Raw genomic sequence first — 21,910 nt, 5'->3', positions numbered from 1 at the left:
CTCTGTGGAACTGCTGCGAAACCTGATGGTCTGAGTGACGACTGGCTTGGACACAGTTGTCAGCTGCGTCTCTAAGTCTCTCATGTCCCTGTTAAAGGACTCGGCGTGCGGGCTCTTGATATGTTGCATGTTCACATCATACAGAGAGAGCAGACCTACAGCCTGCTGAGCACAGACCTTTGCCCAAGTGTTTGTCAAATAAAAGACATGTATGGACTTTATGGCCTGGTGCCTTCATGTAACTGCATTTGTACTGACGACTGTTGTGCCACGTAGTGAGTCATCTTGAGCGCTAGGAAAAAGTAAGTCTCATTCAGTAGGTTCTGGCTTCTCCCCTCTCTGTCCTTCACTCACAAAAGATGTCATGTTCTCTTCCTCCACGCTCTTTCCAGCCACAGCCTTCCTGGCCCTCTGCACAGTCAGCTGCTGCTTGTGGCTTCCAACATCTGGCCTCGCCTTCCATTGGCTGTAAAGTGAAGGCCATCTCTTGTTTGTCAAGTGGTTTGTCACCTGCCAGGAATCTGTCCGTAATTTTGTGAATATTTAAGGTACTAAGGCCGTGGAAAGAAGCGGTCAAGACTTTCCCGTGCTTCCTGCTGCGTATGTCCATACCCACCCCTTTGTGCTGACACACAGCTCCTGGCAGCTGCTTGAGCAATGGTGTATTTTTATTTTTCTTCCCCTTGCTTTTCTAAAGCTGAATCAGGCCTTAATCCTGTGCATCCTAGAAACTGCACTATTATTTTTCTGTAATGCAGAGGAAGGAAAATGAGTAGCAGGGACCAGGGAAGGATGCTCTTTCTGCAGGCGTACCAGGCTGAAGTGTTTGAACTAAGTCACGAATGGAATGTGCGTACCCATATTCCATGAATACATCTGAAATACAATGGCACGTGCTTCTCCCTACGTTTTTTTGAGCTACCACTTCCCGTATACAGATCTCCTTCCTGCTTCACAACAGAAGTACTCGGAAGGGAGCTCTAGACCTTTTGTAAACCTTTCCCCACCACTGGTAGAGTTGATTCTGTGCAGCACAATTCTGTTTAGCGCAGAAAGGTGGTTCCCCAGAGGCTTTAAGGCCTCTGGGCTGGTCCAGCCGTCTTTCATCTCACAAAGCAACATAGGCTAGGATCAGCAGATACATGCATTTGTGTTTGTTTAATAAAGAGGAGGGCTCCTGCAGATAGCTTTGTAGAAATCTGTAGGCTTCGCTGTGGTTAAGCTACCAGAGGCAACTTTTAGAAGCAACGTTCTGTATTTAGCAAGATGACATCTGACTTCCAGCATGCCTGAAGGAACAGACCACTGAACTCCTGTTGAAAGTCAGCATGAGCTGGGAGCCTTGCTCCCTGATCTTCCTTTGAGAATTCCAGCATGTGTATGTAATTAGTCACATTTAAATGTCTGTATTTATTCAGTGTCCCCAGCTGCTCCTTCAAGTGTTGTCTTATGTCTTGTCTCTTAGGTTTAAAAAAAGCTTGGAAACATCTGCTTTGGAGACACCCCCCCACCCCCCGCTCCTTTTATTCTCTATTTCCCCCACCCCCAGTAAATCTATGTATCTAAATAATAACTTACGTGGTTTAGTAGCCATAGCTGTCTTTCATATGTAGTAACCCAGTTTTCCTGTAAGCACTTCATGAGTCTACAAATACATTGGCAATCCTGAAATTTTATTTGATAAATGAAGCATTTGTAGCTCTGGTGTGGAAGATGTGGCTGCTCTGCATTAATTTATGAATTCAACTTAAATGCTGTGCAACTCTCGAGAGATCTGCAAGATGTGTTCTGGCCATGTGGAACAAAGTTAAATGGGCTGTTTGCAAGAGCAAGCAGGAAAGGAAACAATAAGTAGATATGACATCCCTAAGATAAACACTTCAGGGGTCATTAAGAGAACAGTGACTGAGCTGTGGGCATTTAAGAGCTTTAAAAGCCCTTCTGAAGAGGAAGAGGGAGGTAAGGAGGAAGGTGTCATTTGTCAAGTGTGGTTGAAACAGAAGGTCTCTGCTTAGGGGTGGGAGTGCTGGGACTTGGTGATGGTTCCCCAGCCTTCTCTGCCATGTGAATAGAGCACAGAGCGCGCAATGGGCAGCGTCTGACCTTCCCCTCTGATTGCTGACATTATAGATTTGAATTTCCTTGTCCATGAGCTTTGCTGGAAAGCGGCCTGGGCAGCACATTGCTCGCAGGTTGGTAACCATTGGCCTAAATCAGTCTGACTTTATGTAACTGTTCACATTTCTCTTACGCACTGTGATGTTTCTAAGGTTGAGGTAAATTATGCTCCATTTTGAAATTTTAGAGGGTCAGCCTCTATGTTTTGCTTGTCCTTTGCTGCTTTTCCCCCCCCCCCACTGCTTATGGATCAGCAGTCTGCGTCCTAATCTAAGAGTAAGAGGAAAGAATAATCCCATTTTGTCTGGTGAAGGTTTGCTGTTGTCACCTGTGATTACATTTGGAGACACCTTGAAAAACTGCAAGAGTGCAGCTAGTCCTTCAATCATGGAATATATTTAGATGCTTTTGTGCAAAATTAATAATCTTTGAGAATTTTCCTTTAGCTTGTTTCCTGCTTTTCTTGTTTGTTGGAGCTAGTTTACTTTCCTGTAGATAACTATCTTCATCAGATCCCAGGAATAGGTAAAGAAACTGTCTAAATGATTGGATTAAAGAGAGAACTTGGAAATGCGTGGGTATATTGTATCTATGATGCTGAAGACCAATTTTTGTGAGCTGTCCTGGCTCTGTCTCTGATGCGGATAAGAGTGGAAAGCGGGAGTGCAGGAAGGGTAGCCAGCAAGGTTTTAGATAATGCTTCTCTGTGCCGTTTTGTGATGTATTTTTCTTCTGAATTCCATTTTAATGCAGAAAACACTGGGACCCATTAGTTTGATGCAATTTCTTTAATCTCTCGTAGTATTACAGTTTTCTTTAGTAGGTGGTGGTGGTGTTGGGTGGACTCTGGTTACTTGGTGGTGGTGTAGAGCAGGGTTTGCTCCTCTCTTGAGTGTGGTGTGCCATACTGTCTTTTCCTTTTCCAAAGTAGAGGTGGTGTTCTGCAAAACAGTCAGCAGGAATCAGGAGATGTTCCCTCATGGAGGCAGTGTGCTGATGACACTAATTTGTTCCTGGGTGAGGCAGCAGTCTCAGGCTCTTTAGGGTATGTTGGCCTGGTGCAAGGCTGCAGCTCCTGTCGAGTCTGGAAGTAGCCTGAGGCCAGAGCTGGCAGTGGGTGCTCTTACTGTGATGTTACAGCTCTCGGTGCTCTTTGCCTACGTTCAAAATGGGTCCCTGAGCCACCCTGCCTCTTGGGTTTGCTGCTTCCAGGTTTGGGGAACATATGTTTATGTGTTGCTTTAGAGAAGTTTCTACTCTATTGCAGAGATATACAGCCAGCTTTGAACATGCTTCAGGGACAAATGAAGCTTATTTTCCTGCTTGAAATAGGAGCTGAATCAGTTGGGGGGGAAGTATTGCTGGCTACAAGCAGGACAGTTTAATGTATGCATCAATCAGATCCCTGCACAGTATTTTGAAAAATTTTGACTTCTGTTTGTTGCTGGTAGGGAATGCTAATGAGGGCATAAGGTAGTTTCAAGGCTTCATTTTCAATAAACTCAAGCATCCATTAAAATGTGTCACAATCTCCTTTCTGTACAGAGCATACCCTGCATCGAGCTGTGCCTTTTCCTGCAGGTTTGCATCTTGGTCGTGCTTTTAATCTTGTATGTGTTTCATAACAAACTGGTGGGGGAAAATTGCTCAGAGATTAAATCACATAGATTCTGGTCTTTTTATCATGTAGTGCTGCAATACTGTGGGTTTTGGGGAGTAGGGAGGAGAAGAGAAGGAATGGATATGTATCTCTGTCCAAGGCTTTAGCATAATACATCAATTTTTTTGCCTTCTTCCCAGCTCTGGTAGGATTGAGGTTACATTGCCTGCCATCCGAGTAGTTCTCCCCTTAGCTTCTTCGTCCCCACCAAAACTTCTCTTGACTGTTCTGTAGCATAAATCAAATTTAATTTGCTCGCTCCCCATATCTATAAATACTATCTCCTCCTGCTGCCGTGTTGCCCTCTAAATGAAGCTTGTTTCACCCTTCTTTGGTTTTGTATTCAGTGTTTCTTCAGTGCTTCTCCTCTGTTCATGAAATTCTTTGTTTACTCAAATCACAAGTATCTTCTTATCTGTATTCCTAATCAAGAGCAACTTCTTCAAATTAGACCCTTTGGCAGCGGTCCACCTCCAGCAGAACATGTTTTAAAGTGCTCACCGTTTTGATATTGAATTGTCATCACATGACTCTCTGGAATACATATAAAACTGAGTTTAATTCAAGACTGGATTGTAACTCTTCTAGATCAGTCTGTTTCAACAGTAAGAGCCACTTTAAATAACGTGAGGGTACTTCCTGTTTTACACAGAGTAAACACAGTCTGGTATTATAAATGGAGGTAAATTATTCAAGCATAAATCCTTTTGATAAATGACTTCTAAATGTGCTTGAAGTCACAGTGTTAGGGTGGTTTGGGGGCATTAGAGAGCATTCCTGTAGTATCCATATTTATAAGAGATGCGTGGATTTTGAGAATTGTGAATCGTTAGCACCTTGGATGTGCTGACAGTACCCCAGATGTCTGCAGTTTTTACTTCACTCATGTCCTTTAATGGTGATCAGCTGGAGCAGTTCAATTATGTTTTGAGGTAGGGCCCTAGAAAAAATTAGTTACCTGTCTTGCAACATGACCTATATCAAAAGGCTCTTTGAAGTACGTGGTATTTAGTATAATACAAAGGTAAATTTATATGCCGTTTCATTCTGAAAGACTGTTGGAATTCCTGCAGCTTCTGTGGCAGGCACCATCCCAAACCAATGGTGGTGAAGCTTCTAAAGGAGCAATGTGATAGGACACAACTTACAAATCACACTTCCCTCCGCAAGTTTTTTCATCTGTTGCTCTAAGAGCACCACTTGCCAAAGTGATATTTAGGTAGCAGAACAGGGAACTGGGGGCGTCAAGGTATGATAGGAACGGGGGAAGCTGGATGGTAAAGGGGAAGTCGCAGGGCCGCAGGTGTTGAAGTTAGGGGTTTTTGCAAGTATAAGGACAGTAAAGACATGGTACACAATGCGTAGGACACACCCTTCATTAACTATTGTTCACAGAACTGTTTGTTGGGAGGAAGTTATTGCAAGAAGTCTGACAGTGTATGTGGCAATAATGAGAAAGTATCTCATTCCCTACTGCATCTGGATGAGCTAGAAATCACGTTCACGTTTCTGGGTACGTTATTGTACCAGGGGCGCAACTGCTTATATACTACAACCAAGTTCTTTCCAGAGTCCACAGTGTTAGAATCACCTGGTGTCTACAGTAGACCTTGGATGCCATTTTCTGGCATTTTCAAGAAGAGCCGATTGTGAAATATTTCATCTGTGTTGCTAATTATGTCTTCGTAACATACAAAGCACTCGTGAGTGGGAAAGATTAAAAGTCTTTTAACATACGTTTGTAATTTAATACCACTTTGAGATCAGTCACTTTCACTGTCCCACTCTTTTACTTCCCACTGTACGAGGCTCTTCCTTTAATCATTTTGTTCTCTCAAATATAAAGAAAAAAGGGAAATATTTTGCAAGAAAATGCAAGATACCATTATAACAAGCAAAGAAATTGGCAAGGAGGCCATGCTTTTGGAGGCAGTAGAGTCTGCAATTAATTTTAACTCCTTTTACAGTTGACTTGTTTCCAAGCTGATGGTTTTGTAATTTCATACAAGCTTCAAACAGAAGCAAGAATTCAGCCAGACTCTATACAGCTGCAGATGTACTGGATGCACATGGTGTTACCCTTTTAGTTGTTTGACAGCCACTGCCGTATTGTCCACTTCCCTGCCCTGCTAGCCTAAACGTCGTGTTGGTAAGAGGTGGCACGGTGCGATGGCCGACTCTTGCTATTTATGTACTGTTGAGTCAACGGCTGCAGAGATTTGCCGAGCTGCCATGTGCAGCCCTTTCCTCCCTGGGGACATCCAGTGGTGCTCTCTTTTCTACACAGCCATTGGGTTTAACAGAAGTTGCAGAACTGGAGTATCTTTTGAGATCTCTACCACTTTTTCAAATTTCGTGGAAATCGCCAACTCCTTCAAAATAATCATCAGTGGCAAATTGATTGCCAAATGTAGGCAGAAAGGATTTTCTCATAAGCCTGTATCTTTAGGAGACCAGGCTAAAAAGGATGTTGTTAAACTCAGAAGGGTTCGTAGAAGAGCTACAGGAAGAATTGAAGACTTGATAAATGTGTCTCAAAGTGAGCGTGTTTGAAATTTTTCTTGCATAAATCAAAGTGATGAAACCACAGTATGCACGATATTCAGAGGAGAGTCCTGATTGCATGGTTACTTATTCTTACTGCAGTGGTACCCAATGGTTGGAAACTAAAGGCTAATCTAGTGGGGAAACAAGTAGTAAAACACTTTTTTTCTTTTTTTTTTTTTCTGTAGTCATGATCATTAATCAGTGAACAGTTACCTGCAGAACTTTGTAAGGATATTTTAATCATTGTGAGTCCTTTGAGTTATGCCTCAGTGTCTTTCAAGAAGGTGTTCTGGAGATACAGTAGACATCGCGGATTCAATTGCGCAGCTTGACTAGGTGAGAGCTTTCATCACTGTCTTAAGAGGCCAGACTATGTGATCCCAATTATCCCTTTTGGTCCAAAAATATGAGGAGAAACTTAATGCAAGTATGAACTATTTGTGCTGTAACTGGAATTATAGGAATTATAAAGCTGATGTGGGCTACTAATTAGAGCTGGTTATACCAGAATGCCTACCTGACCATGCCCTTAATTTGCATCTTGTTTTTCCCTAAGAAGATCTAAAGTGACAAGACACTAAAAACTTTTAAAAAAGAGCACTTACTTTGCCTTTTTTTTTTTTTTTTTTTTTTCCCATCACCAGTGATCTTAGTGCTGTACAAACAACAGTATAACCACCCCTTGGTGAAGCAGAGCCTTCTTTGGCTGGGATATCACAGGTTTTAGCTGAACCTAGGACATGACCTTTCAGGGTAGAAAGTAAAATGGGACGGTGTGCCAGCGGAAACCATTCACAATATGTGTTAATGCTTTGCTCCTGGTAGGGTACCAGGTTTACCATTGTGATGTGCTCTCGTTGTGCAGGAAATCTCATCTGGTGTTTTATCCCATCCAGCTGGTTGAGGTATTTTGTATTCCATTAAAAGTCTGTGCCGCCTTCTCCAAGCACCTTCTGGGTATTGGTCTGTGGTGACTCAGTAGTAGGCCATCACTCAGAAAAGTCTAAATCATTTACTGTTCGGTGCGTTTTTTTCCTGAAACGCTACCTGTAAGACAGTATGTTGATATGTTTTTAGATGAGAAAGCATCAGGCAGGATCATTCCAGGTGGGTATTTTCCTAATGTCTTAAAAATTGTAGAGAGTCTTTGGAGTCTGGTGCTTTACAGTTGTGGTGTTGCGGAGGATGATGCTTCGTTAAGAAGGTTTCAGTGCTAACGGAAGGTTTTGTCTGTGGGACCAGCTTTCTTTGGTGTTGCCACAGAATGGCCCCAAAACATCCTTCCTGCAATTTCTCTATTATATTCACAGTGTGATCCTCTAGACAGAGAACACTATAGCATGTCTCCAGGCGAGATGGTCCCTTTCTTTCCTGAAGCGTGTAAGGGTGAGGCTGTAGCAGGAGCTAAGTGCACCAACAGTCATAACAGTATAGCCAGTACTGCTAAGTAGAAAGGACAGCAGTTGATCAATGGAAGGGTAACACCAGCTCTGAATAGCTTTGAAAAGCTGCACGTGTATTGTCTTCCATGTGAGATGTTTCAGTACCCACTTCAGTGATTTTAGCATAATCAAGTGGCCTTATAGGACCAGAGGAACGATTCAAAGTAGGCAAGTCACTATCCTGTGACAGCTGTTTTTCAAATGAATGGTTCATGAATCTTATTTGATCTCTCCTCTTGCCAAGTCAGAGACATTAAGGAGGATTTTTCAGTTAATTTCATGGGAAGGAGTATTACAAAATGTGCTTTTTTAATGCCTGTGATGTTTGTGCTTCTTGGAATGAAGAGCTCTATCTGCCTTAGTGTAAAAAAAGTTAGGTACGTGAAATTCTAACAAGCCTGATCATGTTGCTGTTTGGATAACTAAAGACTCCGCAGTTCTGCTTCTTGCCTTTCATAAACTTGGTGTATCTGAATGCTGATTTGGATTGAACACTTCTGTACTTCACTTTTTAATAACACATAGTTTTTGAGGATATAATGCCTTGATTTTTACTGTTAAATACCTGTTACTGTGTGGTGGTACTTATAATTTTTTTACCTCCCCTGCTTGATTATTGCATTGTCTGTAATAACAGCGAGATATGTTAACATCTTTTTAGTTATGTAAATCTACACATCATCAAGTTATTAATATTATTTCTTGAATTCTAATTGGAGAGCATTTTCTTGTTAACTATGACACAATTTGTATAACCTTAGCCCAGTTCTCTTATGAAAATGAATTCAATGCATCAGCATTACTTTGGGACTCAGTTGGCAACTTAACTGTCATCAGGTTTCAGTAGTAGTGATCAATCAGCTTCATTTGAATTCCTTAATGAAAGTATTGCATGGGTAGGAAAGATCGCTGCCCTTTAATAATAAGTACTGTTAATTGAGATCCCAGATCATCTGATTATTCACATAAATGTAATCAGAAGTTGTTCTGAGTTGTTTCAAGTTGCGTTTTTAAAGCATTAAAAGTTCCACCTACCTCAGGTGTGCCAAGGCATGCCCAATACAGAAGGTTGTAGCCTCTGTGTAGTGTTTGAAGGCATCTTTGATTGTTTTCTAGGTCCACAAATAATTACATCTTTTCTTTTTAAACTGTGAGGGCTTTTTTTTTTTATTTAGAAAGCTGTATTTGCTACATAACACATCTAATTAAATATATAATGTGAGAATGTATGGGAAAGAGTCTTCAAGGATTTATTTAGTAGAGAAATCATTATACTTGGACTGGGTAGGGATGAGAAGAAGTTGGCTGGATTTTTATTCTGTTGGCGCCATGGCTTTTTTTAAACCATCTCATTCCCTTGTCTTCCCTTCCTGCGTGCACTCCCGCCACCCAAAACTTGTTGAGATTTGATCCAGACTCTCAGCTGATGCATTCCTTTTGCCCAAGAGGTCAGGGTTATTGTGCCCCGTGGTTCAAGTGTGTTGTGGCATGAGATTTAGCTGCTTTCCTCCAATCTGCTGTACTTCATGCTTTCCAGTTGTTACAGATTTCTATCTGTTCAGGTCACTTACCAGCATGTCTGAATTTTTATTTAAAATATTACTGTCTGTGGCTAACTGGGGATAATAGTTTCGCTTGGCTATACTCAGCAGTTTGGAGGAAATCCTTACTCACCAGCTAGGTGGGAATCCCCTGGGTAAGTTAAGGACATGCTGCTGCTTTTTTGCTGTTTTGTTTCTTACAGTTGAACACCCTCTTGCCCCCACCCCCCGGGGTGCCTTATTTCCTTCTCTCAGTCACACGGTCTTTAAAGCTTCTAGTTTTAGTCTCTTGCTCTCTTATATTTTTACTTACTTTGTAATCAGATCCTTGCCAGTAGGCTCAAAAGCCTTTCTGGGGGGTGATTTCTTGGTAACTTTTGCCCTTTTTGTAGATGTATATGAGGTCCCCGCTGGCTGGCAGAGGGGAGAAGTAGGGACATGCTCATGCAGTTTATTTTGTTTGCTTATGTGCTCATGCATGTACACGGTGACACGCAGGTGCTGCCTGAACGGAGGGATTGTGCTGTGTGCTGGCAGCTCCTTCCTGGGAGCAGGTTAAACTTGGCCAGTCCTCAAGTCGGAGATCATTGCAGTTTGCTTTCCATAAACCCTGTATATCCCATATAACACACTGTGCGTCTTCTCGAGACCGACCTATGTTTCCAAGCAAAGAAAAACAACATGGGAGATTTTTGTGTCACTGGCTGGCTTCATTATGTAGCTATAACAGCCTTTCTGTGTCTGACTCCCATGCTGCCTTTTGGTCTTTGGTCTTCTTTCTTTCCTTATCTGCCTGTACAGACAGTATCTCATTGTTTCCATTTAATATTGCCATAGGCCACAGTCAGCTCAGCTAAAGCTGTTGTCTAGGCTCTAATCGTTTTGCTGCATGTTGTAATTGTTGTTCTGTGCTTCACTCCTCTTGCATTCCTTGCCACGCTGCTTTAACACAAATGCTTCTGCAACTGCCTTGATACGTTGACCCATTCCTTGTCTTCCTGCCATACTAAATCAAATTAAAATTTCCTCACTTTCCCTACAAGAACCAATATAGTACTGTCACGAAGCAGATTGATCCTTTCCTGATTGTACCTATTCTTTTGTGTTGCTGTTCCCTTATAATTTTGACATACTTCTTGCTTTGCTGCAACTTGTATTTCGGTTTTCTGTCTCCTCTGAAAATCAAAGTGTGCTAGGAATAACTCCTTACTTACCCTTTCTCTTTCTTTACTCTCCTGTCCTTCACCTATCACCCCCTGTTAATAACTGGGGTTGCAAGTCTAAGACCAAGGCAGGAGGAAATGATGATGGCAGTGCCAGTAATAGTCACTAAATCAGTGCAGTTAAACATTTCAGCAAGCTTGTGTCTTTGTTTAAGGCCTCAGGGCACTGTCACAGCAGATAATTTAACCATTTTTTATATTAACTAAAAACTTTTCTGCAGTAGCTTTTAGGAAGCTTGCAACTCTTCTGTAATGACTCAAACTGGCTTAACTGCTAATGGATTAACTCCTTGTCCTGTGAGAACAGGATGGCTGACACCCACTTTTTAGCCTGTTCTCTTTATTTAGTAGAGAGTACAGATGGTACTCTGTAAATGCGTGGTTTTAAAAGTCCTTCTAGAGCTGACGCTGGGAAGCAAATTGGATGTTTTGAACTGTAGCATGGAGGATAGCTCCCATATTAATAGCAGAAAAAAGCCTGTGTGATTTTTAAACTATTAAGAAATGTTTAGATGTCTACTCACATGAGAAAATTTTGCAGTTTATTTGAAGTGATGGTGGTTTTAGGGATGCATATGTATTAACATTACTTCTTCCTTGCATTTAATGAACCAGTTTTTTGCGTTGTCTGTAGTTTTACTGTAGTATCTCTAATATTATTTGGTTTAGATTGTGGAAGCAGGGGTTGTGCTCATTAGCTTTCATTTGCTTTCTGTATATTATTGATTAGCTTTGTATGAATATTTGTTCCTGATTTGCTATTAAATATCTTTAGTAAATAGCTGGGAAAGAAATTGTTGTTTGAACCCAAACATTAACAGTCAATTCCTCTTCCTCCGCTCTGTCTGAAGGAAATCACCATTAACAGCCTTGTGTTAACAAGAATTGTGTGTGACACAAGTGTTGTGCATGCAGAGCTTTCTAGTTAAGACTAAAAGCTAATCTGGGTGCTGCATGAGGCTGCAAAAACTCCTGGAGGTCAGCTCAGGGAGGAACCTATGTTCAGAATAACATGAGTTTAAGAATGTGCTTAAATGTTTTGATGGATTGCAACTATACTGGACGTAACTGGGAATGGAGAAGAAGAGGCAGTACTTATGTGGGGTTGCAGCTGTAATCTTAGAGTTTCAAGGTTTCTGTTGTGCTTTTGGTGTGGTGGCTTTGGGGAGTATTTTAGAGAAAAATCAAAACAGTTGCCTGCACAACCTGTTCCTCTGATCCGTATAAGCTCTATCCAGATTTCAGAAGCTGAAATGGGGGTGGTTTTGAGTGTGTAATGTACCTTGTATATAAATGTTTCAGACCCAATGCATCAAATACTGTACAGCTTTTATTTTAAGGGAATATGCACTGAGTGAAATGCTGGTCCCAGTTAGTTGTGCCATTTGTTTGAATGGGGCAGGATTTCATTTAGGGCCACAGATCTTTGTGGCAGAGTGAATTGTCATGTGAAGGGGGGAAAAGTAGCTCTAGTTAACCATTAATCCTCTCGGAGGTTAAGGGGATAGCAAGGGCTTTCTTGTTTGTAAGCCAGAACATGTTTGTTCACAAAAAAAAAACCCCTGGGAGTAGGCATGATCCTTTGGCTTCAAGTGTTCATCCAGAGGAGAAGGGCTTGACTCAATACATGGATGCAGTATTGCTAGCCTCAATATTCCCTGTGGACAGGGGCAAGGCAGAGTCAGAGTATGGATTGATAAAGAAATTTTGAGGAGTTTGGGACATGATTATCTTAGTATTTTTGATGATGGAGTGTTGTGGTTTAACCCCAGCCAGCAGCTAAGCACCACCCAGCTGCTGGCTCACCTCCCTCACAGTGGGATGGAGGAGAGAATCAGGAGGGTAAAAGTGAGAAAATTCGTGGTCTGAGATAAAGACAGTTTAACAGGAAAAGCAGAAGACATGCGTGCAAGCAAAGCAAAACAAGGAATTCATTCGCTACTTTCCATCAGCAGGCAGGTGTCCAGCCATCTCCAGGAAAGCAGGGCTCCAGCGTGCCTAACTGTGACTTGGGAAGACAAACGCTTTAATTCTGAATGTCTACCCTTTCCTTCTTCCCCCAGCTTTATATGCTGAACGTGACGTCCTATGGTCTGGAATACCCCTTGGGTCAGTTGGGGTCAGCTGTCCTGACTGTTTCCTCCCCAACTTCTTGTGCCCCCCCAGCCTGCTCGCTGGTGGGGTGGGGGGAGAAGCAGAAAAGGCCTTGGGTCTGTGTAAGCACTGCTCAGCAATATTGAAAACATCCCTGTGTTATCAACGAAGTTTTCAGCACAAATCCAAAACATAGCCCCATATTAGCTACTCTGAAGAAGATTAACTCTATCCCAGCCAAAAGCAGCAGATGGAGGCAGAGTGTAATTTAAAACTGGAGTGGAGGAAATGGTGAAAATTTTTGCCTTATTCCAGAAGAAACAGGCCACTCGGCCTCTTGGCAAAAAAGGGTTATGTGTTTGTGTTAAACCCCAAATGAAGATCTGGTAGGTTACTTTGGAAGTGAAGAGGGAGTGCAAGGTTTGTCTGAAGGTGCACTAACAGCAGTTCAGACGTAACATCTGGTCAGACCAAAAGCCAGGACGCTGTCTCTGAGTGTGTCCCGTAGGAGACGGAGAATTATGAGAACAGTCATATGGTGATACGCTCTCCTGGCCTCCAGAAACTTATGATTCAGGGAATTTCTGAGCTAGATGTAGTGCCTTTGTGCTTAGTAGTGGTGGATACAGATACATCCAGGCAAAGCCCCTCTAAAACATGTGAAGATGACTGGTTTAGCAAGGTCCCGGTCACACTCGGACCAAGGGAATAAGGAGGAGGCCTGGGAACAGTCCCTGCTTGAAGTGGCAGACAGAAGTCAGCTCACTGCTCTGAGAGCAGCTGCCACGTTCCAGCACAGATGTGAAGTTGGCTAAGGTACATGTGGAAGTCTGTCATGCAGTGTTACCTCGGAGTTCCTCTTAAACCACTGGGAGTGAGTAAGGAGCTCAGATTGTGATGCAAGGCTGCACTGAAAGAAAAGGACATTCAAGAATGAACTGAATGCAGCAAGGAAAGGAGAAATGCCACTTCTTTACTGTCAGACTAGATGAAAAGGCTGGATTACTCTATTATGAAGTTAAAGATTAATAGCCTATTTTATGTGCCCTGAGAAGTCCATTCACAAAGGGAGACTATTCAGAGGTGCTCTGTTACCCCGGAAGACAAGGTACTCAGGATTGTACACATGTTACAAGATGACCCTATAATCAGTAGGAAAAAAAAAAAGGAAAAAAAAAAGGGGAGATCCAGAGAGATTCAAGAAAGTAAGTCACATACCCAGCACTGGCGAATGTACCTTATCAAACAAATACTTAGCATAAGCCAAAGATGCATTGTTTTGATGACAGTTCTGACAAATTTGCCACAAAGTTTGCTTTTAAGTTGGTACTTCTCTGTCTGGTTAGGCTTACCACACAAAGTACTGAGTGTTCAGGTAATTAGATCACTGGAGTCAGCAAGGAGGAGGAAGTCTCTTGTCCTTGAAATGACGCAGAGAAGAACCTGCGTGCGGCCAAAAAGTACGTATATGAGATGGGACAAAGCCTCAAGGTAAAGAAATGGGAGAGGGCTGGAATGAGTGGAGGCTGGAAATAGAATATTAATAAGACACATCAGTAAAGTTGCCAAGCATTAATATCGATCCCAGGAACCCAGTATGTACATGAAAGCAATTAAAATACATGGATTATGTACAGTGATAGAAAGCAAGATTGTGTAGGAAAAAAGATGTGTTTTCTGTTGAGGAATCACAGTGACAAAGCAGTCTGATTTGAGAAGAGAGAATGGCAACAGTGTGCTGTTCCCTCCCCTAGGTTGAAACTGTGGGAAAAACTGAGCCTGACTAGCTACACTGGAAGTGATTCAGTCTGGAAGAACAGTAAATAGGGATACATGTTTTAAGAACAGCTACGTCCCTTCTGGTTTCTTTGTGTCCGTTTTTGCATTGATCATCCATTCTGGCACACAAGGATGCCGATGACACACGTGCATCCTGAACTGATCAGAAAGCCTATAATTTTTAAATGATTTTTGTGATTCCAAGGAAGGGGTGTGGAATGCCCACAGGCTTACATCACCCTGATGTTGCTCGCCTGCGTTAAACCTGGTCTTGAGTGTGACTGTGTAGGAGCTGGCTGTGACTACAGCCCACAGCTCTTGGTTGGCAGCCCAGAAACAGAGGGAATGCCTGTGCTGTCAGAGGCGAGCTGCTTAGTCCTTGTTGAAAAATCTTTTCTTTTTTCAAAACCTTCTCCTCCTGCCTCCCTCTCAACTTCTGTACTCATGTACTTTAAAGGCAAGAGGGCATGCTCGTGGTGTGTTTGGGTTTGAGGTTTTCTTTTCCCCTCTGGGAATTTTCCATAGCTTATTTACTCTTATGAAGGTTTGGTCATGAACCACATTGAAAACTGAAATGTCTTGTTCCTTGAAACCTGTTAATTTTATAAACCACAAGCAAAATATAGTGAGGCAGCTGCATTTAGAGTTTTCCTATATGACCCAGCACTAACCTTAGCCCAGCCCAGCCCGGCGAGCTGCGAGGGATGGCTCACCCTGCCCCAGCTGGGCTCGAGACAGCTAATGATCAGAAACTACCAGTTGGGCAGAAAAGATTCTAGCAGCCACCAGACATTTTTCTTCTGGGGCCTGATGAGTTGACTTGTAATTCTTGAATAATCTTGATTGCCTAGGCTTTTTTTCATTATCTGAGTACATGTATGTTGAAATAATTCTGCAGATGATTAGAGTGAAGGCATTTCATTTTTACTGGCTTTATTCACTGCTTCCCAGTGTGTCCCCCCCCTGCTAGAGATTATGCCTTTATTATACATTTCTTTTTGTATGGTTTTTTCATCTAATCCAGATATGAACTGTCAGTCATAATAATGTGATACCCATGTGGCAGAATTGAGGCTCCATTTTATCATGTCTCTGAGTAGCTGTCATTTTGTTCTAGCTCTTTTCCTGCTTGCCAATTAAAGCCAGTATTTTGGTACCAGGTTGAGAGAGGAGGAGTGTTAATTTACCCAGCAGCATTTTCCCATGCCTGAAGAAAGTGGCCGTAGCGAAAGCAGCTCTAGGATTACAGTTTCCTGCAGCTAATGAGGGTATACTAACATGAGTTGATCAGACATGTGCCTTGTTGAATTTTATTCCCTACAATGCTTAGTAAAATATAAGAACCAGAATGAGTCTCTCTCCAGACAAAGCCTTCCTTCCTCAAAATCCTAAGTCTTCAGTCTTTTGCCTGCTTTCTCCAACATCCTTAAACAATAACCGCTTTTAAATTACCTGAAAGGCTTGGGATACAGTTTATGTTGGTGTCTGTTTCCTGTTTTCCCACGTTTTGTTTCATTCAAGGTTGTTTTTGCTTTTCTGATTTCAACTGCACACAAAGAAATGTCTTACTCTTAGGTCATCTTAACTGTATGAGAACACCTGTGTATTTGGGGTTTTTTTTGTTTTGTTTGTTGTTTTTTGGTGGGTTTTTTTTTTTTTTTCCCCTGAGAATGTAAAAACTACCCTACTGTGTTAAATACCTCTCTAGTCTAGGCTAGTACTGTTTCTGATATTTGCTGGTGAGTGATACTTCAAATATGGTATGATTGCTCCAGTGTTACACCCTTCTCAATCAGCAATTTGGGCTTTTCTCCACTGGAGGAGGCTTCTGGACCATTAAGCTTTACTAGCTGCCTACAGACCTACACTTCATGAGTTCATGGAGTCCTGGTTTGAATCCATGTATTCTTTTGGCCTCCACAACATCCCATGGCAGTAAGTTTTGCAATGTCATTACACTTTGTGTGGAATTAGTACTTCCTTTTGTTTACTTTAAACCTGCTGTCTGGTAATTTCATTATGTACCCCTTAATTCTTATTTTGTGAGGAAATGGTCTTTGCGCCATTCATGATTTTGTAAGCTGTTCGTGAATGGATAACTTCTCGTTTTGGAGCTGGAGAATACAAACCTGGGAGACCCACAAGCGATTAGAAGTCGTCCTGTTCTTCTCCGTATGTTTTGTAGAGCACGCATAATTCAAGATGCAAGTGCCCAATGATATATGTTGTTGTGTTCTCTCTGACCAGCTAGTGAGACTGTTTGTCTTTTTAACTGTTGCTGACAGTTGATGCGATGATGATAGAGGGCTATCCACAAAACCTGTAAAAAATTCTTCTGTGTGGCAATATTAGAATAGATCCTATCATTGTATATGTGTATAGTTAGAGTTTTGTGTGTGGATAACTTCACACTTTCCATCATTCAAATTCATCTGTGATGTTATTGCGTAGTGATTTATAACCTCTGCATGTCCTTAAGTGTAGATCATGCTGTCTGGGATCACTTTCTGTTGTCTGCATATTCTTGAAAGGAGTGCTTTTATTAAAACAGGAATTGTACTCTCTCTGAACATGCTTTCTCTGTGTTTAATATCACATAGTTCTTGCTGTGTGGATGAGAGGTGGCTTGGAAGCCATTCATCAACAGCAGAAAATAGGCTAAGTGCTATAAAGCCATTGAGTTACTATTTCATTTTTCAAGAACTTACGGGCTGCCTTAAGGAAGCAGCGGAAGGGGGTGAGGGGTTTGACACTGACACTTGGTGTTCAATTGCTCTGTTCAAACAGGAGTGTGTTGAAGCCACATCTGCTATCCTAGAAGAATTACCAGCAGTCATGCTGTAGCTCACTGGCAAAGTGTTTCTGCTGTGAACGTAGGCATATTCGTGTGAAGACCACTAGAAGGGAAGTGGTCTGTCATTTACTCCTAAGAAAATCAAGCTGGACCTGCCTCTTCATAAAGGCTTTCTGCTGGTACTTAGGCGTTTTTCCTCCTGCACTTCTAGCCACTCTGCCAGAAGGCTACAATGTAAAGTTCCCTGAAAGTGTTCTTTCTGGTCACATCTGCCCTTTTTAAAGTTAGTAAGTAGCATTTTCCTTTCAGTTTTGAATACTCGTAGTAATACATGTGCAAAAAAGCCTATTCTACACCTTTTCTGTAAGGTAAGCTGCGTGAATTTGGAGTAGGCCTTGCTTGGAAACAGGCCTTTAGTCTGTTTATGAAGCCTCTGAGAGGCGTGGAGCTGTCAAATATACATGTTCTGTGGGTATCTCCTGCCTTTCTGGAGCAGCGGCAAGGGACTAGGGAAGAAACTGTTCAGTCATCTCAAATGGCACTACATGCATGTGTTTAGACAACCAAATCACATACATTGTGTGTTGCTTGACATTAGGGGTTACTGGGGCTTGCGCCTTGCGTTTCCAGCTGGTGCTGGGATAGAATTTGTGGCTTGAATGTTGCTGTTTGCATGGGAGCGCTCTGCAATATTGGATACCTGCTAAACTAGCCATCTGGGAGGCTTCTAAATTCTGACTGTGTGGAAGGTAGACTTGTAGTGAAACAATAGAAGTCCAGAAATAAAAGCAGCACAGTGCCTATGCAATCCAAGTTTTTCCTGACTTTCTCTATGGTTTTGATCTATGATTTCACTTGAGTATCCAGAATGTGGAACATAATTCTCTTTGGCACTAGTGTTAGTGAATCAGCAATGAGGAGTCATCTAGGTTAATAACTAAATGCTTTTGCATGTGTATAGGGGCTATGCAAATGAGAAGCTTGCGAGTGAGTGCATTATTGGGGGCTGTCTGTATTAAGCCAATTACTTGGCCTTTATTCTGCAGGATCATAGGTGTGAGAATCCAGCTATGAATGTAACACAGCACTTCAGCTGCCTCTGTGTGTCCCCTTAGTGTGATCTTCAGTCTTCGTGTACTTCTAGGAGTGTGGGAACCTACCTAGGTTGTACCTCCTCTGGCACAAAAATGATTCCTATACTGGTGCAAAATATTTAAATTTTTTCCTCCCTTTATGCAGAGTAAGTGATAGGCCTGTATTTAAACTATATCTGAAGTTCACATCGTATGTTACCATATAACTTGCTTTGTGGATAAAATTAGTGGAGCACTATCTGTTACTGAGTTTTTCTCTATTGATTTTTAAAATATTTTTTTTTTATCAAAGTTGCTGTTACTGAAAGCAGTAAAATGGATATTGCTTTACTTGCTGATTTTATAGCACCCAGAAGTGTGCAAGATACTTCACACTGCAAGTATAGTACTACTCACCTGCCCAAAGAGCTTCAGAGTCTGTCTCCACCAAATTTTTCCAGTTATAATTGTGTGAATACATCAGCCCAACAGGCTTACCTGTTGGAAGCAGAACTTGTTTCAGGAGGGAGAGTCCTGGCAACTGGCTTGTCTGCCTTTGTTTCCAGTTGATGCTGCATTCCTCAGTACGTTTTTACCTTGTGAAACATGAAACATTTTTCACTGGTTTTGGGGGTTATGTTGGGTTTTTTCTTTTTTTTTCCAAAGAGGTGTTGAAAGGAGAGTGCGGAAGTGCAGATTTCTCACCATGGCTTGCAGCAAAACCCAATTTGTTCCATTTTGTCCCTCCAGTGTCTCCTTGACTTCTTCGGTGTAGAACTGCTGGCTGTGTTTCTTCAGTTTTGCTATTTAAAAGTTTAATGGAGAAAGACGTCTGTGTCATACTGTCTCCTGGTCTGTAGTTAACTCACCTTTACAAATAAGCCCATGCCAAATTTTGTCAAAAGCTCTGAGAAATTGCTTGACTACTGCTGGGATCTGTCTGTGTGGGTTTTTTAATCTTTTGTTACAGAAGTAAATTCTGGTTATTTTTTTGTGAATAAATTGTCACAGAATTTTGAAGTGCTGACAGCTCCCATCTTGTCAGCAGACTCTTATTTCATGAAACTTAAGTTGTTGTACTTGCATAATAAGAATCCTTTGAGTTAAGGTTTCGCTCTAATTTAACAGTATTTTTGACCCTGTTAAAGTTAGTATTTAAGGCCAAAATGTGTTTTCAAGTTTAGGTATAAATTAAAGGCTTGGTCTGAGTGACACTTCAGTTCCCTAGTGTAAAGTATAGTGAAAAGGGAACAGAATGAAAATGTATTGCTTTTATTTTCACTCCAGTCTCCTCCCATTTCATTGATTTGTTTGTCTGCATTTTCTTCTTTTCTAGAGTTTTAGAGTGTCAAGGGCTGCCCATTGTCAACGGGCAATGTGATCCCTACGCCACCGTTACCTTAGCAGGACCCTCCAGGCAAGTATTGCACATAGAAGAGCTTCCATTTTATAGGGATGGTTTCTGTTTCCTTTGTCTATTATAAATCTGCATTCTCGGATGGACAGATGGGAGTATTTAGACTCCACTAGAATATGTTAAGTGTTGGTGTGTGCATGTATGAACTACTGAATTATACTAGAGTAAGTAATTTGAGGCTTGTTTCACTTTTGATGTATGTAAAGGTCTGAATAATCCCTGAATAATTTGAATTTCCTGGAGTATGTAATTTGTGGCTAGGCTTAATTTGTGCATCTTCTTACCTCACAGTTGGAGGCCAGTTTTTGAGCAAATTTATTGCCTAATTTTGGGCAGGGGCAGAAGAGAAAGCTGAATATATCAACAACTTGCAGAGTATGCACGTCTGTATGTGAATATTTAGAGTCTTTTCACTTTAAAGGTGTGGCAAATTGATGTGTATGTCAAAAGCCCTTGGTGGCTCAGTCCTATAATTCAATATATTGGGTATAATAGCATGGATAAAATTTGGAATGAGGTTTTTGGTAACGAGATTCTGCATAATACTCTTCAGTCTAAATTTGGATTCAGTTTTCCTGTTACAAAAATTTCCTGTGCTGTTGGATGTCACTGTTTTGTTTCTGCTTACCTAGAGTCATCTTTTAGGTCTGCGCCATGGTAGAAACAAAACAGTTCTGCTATGACCTCAAAGACTCAGATTTGGTAGCACGGGTTATTCATAATGTTTTATAACAATTTATTGAAAATACTATAAATAAGATGCATTCTTGGCAAATACTTACCTTGCATGCAGAAGAGTCTTTGAGACTGGTCTGTATTCTTCATCCTTGTCTCGGTGTGTTATGCCTTATCTCCATTAATCAGCTGTGTATTTGAGTTGTATGCTTAGATATTTGAAGCCCGTAACTTGTTTCAGATGGTACTGGGTGGCTATTACTTAAACTGTAAGGAGATTTTTTGACTAACCCTTGTATCTTTGGATGTCCAAACTTAACTTTGTTTGCTTCCCTCCGCTCCCCAGTCCAGATAACGTATAAAAACTGAAAATGTGTTTCCCTTCAGAATAAGGAGCACAGCCTCATCCTATTCCTGTCTGTTTTTTGGTGGGGGGAGAAGTATTGCCTCCTATCTCCAGCAAGCAGCATGCAGCTTATTCCCATCCACTGCTTTGTAATTGCCCAATAATTGTGCTTGCCTTAATCGCCTCCTGTTCTACATCCTGCTTCCCAGTCCCCTCCCAGATGGGCTTATCGGTAAAGAGGTTGACTGGCAAGTGTGCCTGATGAGATGGGATAGGCAATCTGCCTTATGTCCTGGAGACGATTAGTCTCTCTTATCTCTCAGCTCCTCCTAGGAATAGTGGGATATTCTTAATCTGTGCATCATTCTCCTCTCCGGATTTTCAAGGCATCTCCTTTTAGAGTAGGAAAGCTACTTTATTCTGCTGCATTTATGCAATGCCAAGCGTAAAAATTTCAACAAATGTGCTGCTGCTTATTGCGTGATTTGTGCTTACAGAGCCATCAGACTTCCTGAGCAAAACTGTTTCTATGCCTGTATTACAGATGGGAAAACATTGTATACTAGTGGACTGGCCCATTCAAGTCACAGAGGAAGCCTGTAGCAGCACTAGGAATGAGACCCAGCTTAACTTGACCTCTGTAAAAGAATAGATAGAGTTGTCTGGCTCATATAAGCAGTTACAAGCTATCTAAGCAGCTTTGCTGCGTGAGAAATGAGGGATAGCTTCTGGGATGAAATGATTAGTAGGTCAGTTTTACACATGGCTGATGTGCCTCTCCATCTGTGTCTGTTTTATCCATGCCTGCAGAGCTGTAGGGCAAGATTGGTGACACAGGACAACACAGAGCTTTTCACTTGTAGGTAACGAGAACAAATCAAGCATAGGTCCATAACATTTGGAAATGATCGAACAGCTGTTGGCTGGCCTGTGAGAAATGCATTGGCTGGCTCTAGCCCAGTGTCAAGCAGTGAGATGTCTGTATTGTAAAAGGCAGGCGCAGGCGGATGGCACTGCCTGTGGAGGATGAATGGGCAGTGCTGAACTTTGTCAGGCCTGTTGCCCGGTGAGTGGTTTGAAGGTCTGCCATGTCTTCTTCCTATGGAGCAGTAGAAACTAAGAGACTTCTGTACAGCACTGCTCGTAATAATTCAATAACGTAACGTTAACTAAGTGCTGTTGGGGCTGCGGGGCAAAGGGT

General features: G+C 41.8%; 1 protein-coding gene and 1 long non-coding RNA gene across 6 annotated transcripts in view; one reads left to right on the top strand and one right to left on the bottom strand.

Annotated features, from left to right (window-relative positions):
- RASA3 (RAS p21 protein activator 3) overlaps positions 1–21,910 on the top strand; it is a 134,423-nt gene that overhangs the window by 80,472 nt on the left and 32,041 nt on the right. For all 4 annotated transcript variants that reach the window (XM_049834083.1, XM_049834086.1, XM_049834085.1 and 1 more), the window contains exon 6: positions 19,608–19,688. In XM_049834083.1, coding sequence (XP_049690040.1) covers positions 19,608–19,688 — 81 coding nt within the window. The remainder of the gene's footprint in view (positions 1–19,607; positions 19,689–21,910) is intronic.
- LOC126052862 (uncharacterized) lies at positions 1,588–21,073 on the bottom strand. Of its 2 annotated transcripts, none has more exons than XR_007510167.1 (3): positions 20,471–21,073; positions 18,977–19,074; positions 1,588–18,892 (listed from the first exon to the last, which is right to left on the bottom strand). It is a non-coding gene; the product is annotated as an uncharacterized LOC126052862 (long non-coding RNA). The 2 variants fall into 2 exon arrangements; XR_007510166.1 differs by having other exon boundaries at positions 1,588–18,867.

Source organism: Accipiter gentilis, chromosome 31 (genome assembly GCF_929443795.1).
Source record: "Accipiter gentilis chromosome 31, bAccGen1.1, whole genome shotgun sequence".
NCBI lineage: Eukaryota > Metazoa > Chordata > Aves > Accipitriformes > Accipitridae > Astur > Astur gentilis.
Note: the sequence above shows the minus strand (reverse complement) of the source record. Positions and strands in the feature narration are given on the sequence as shown.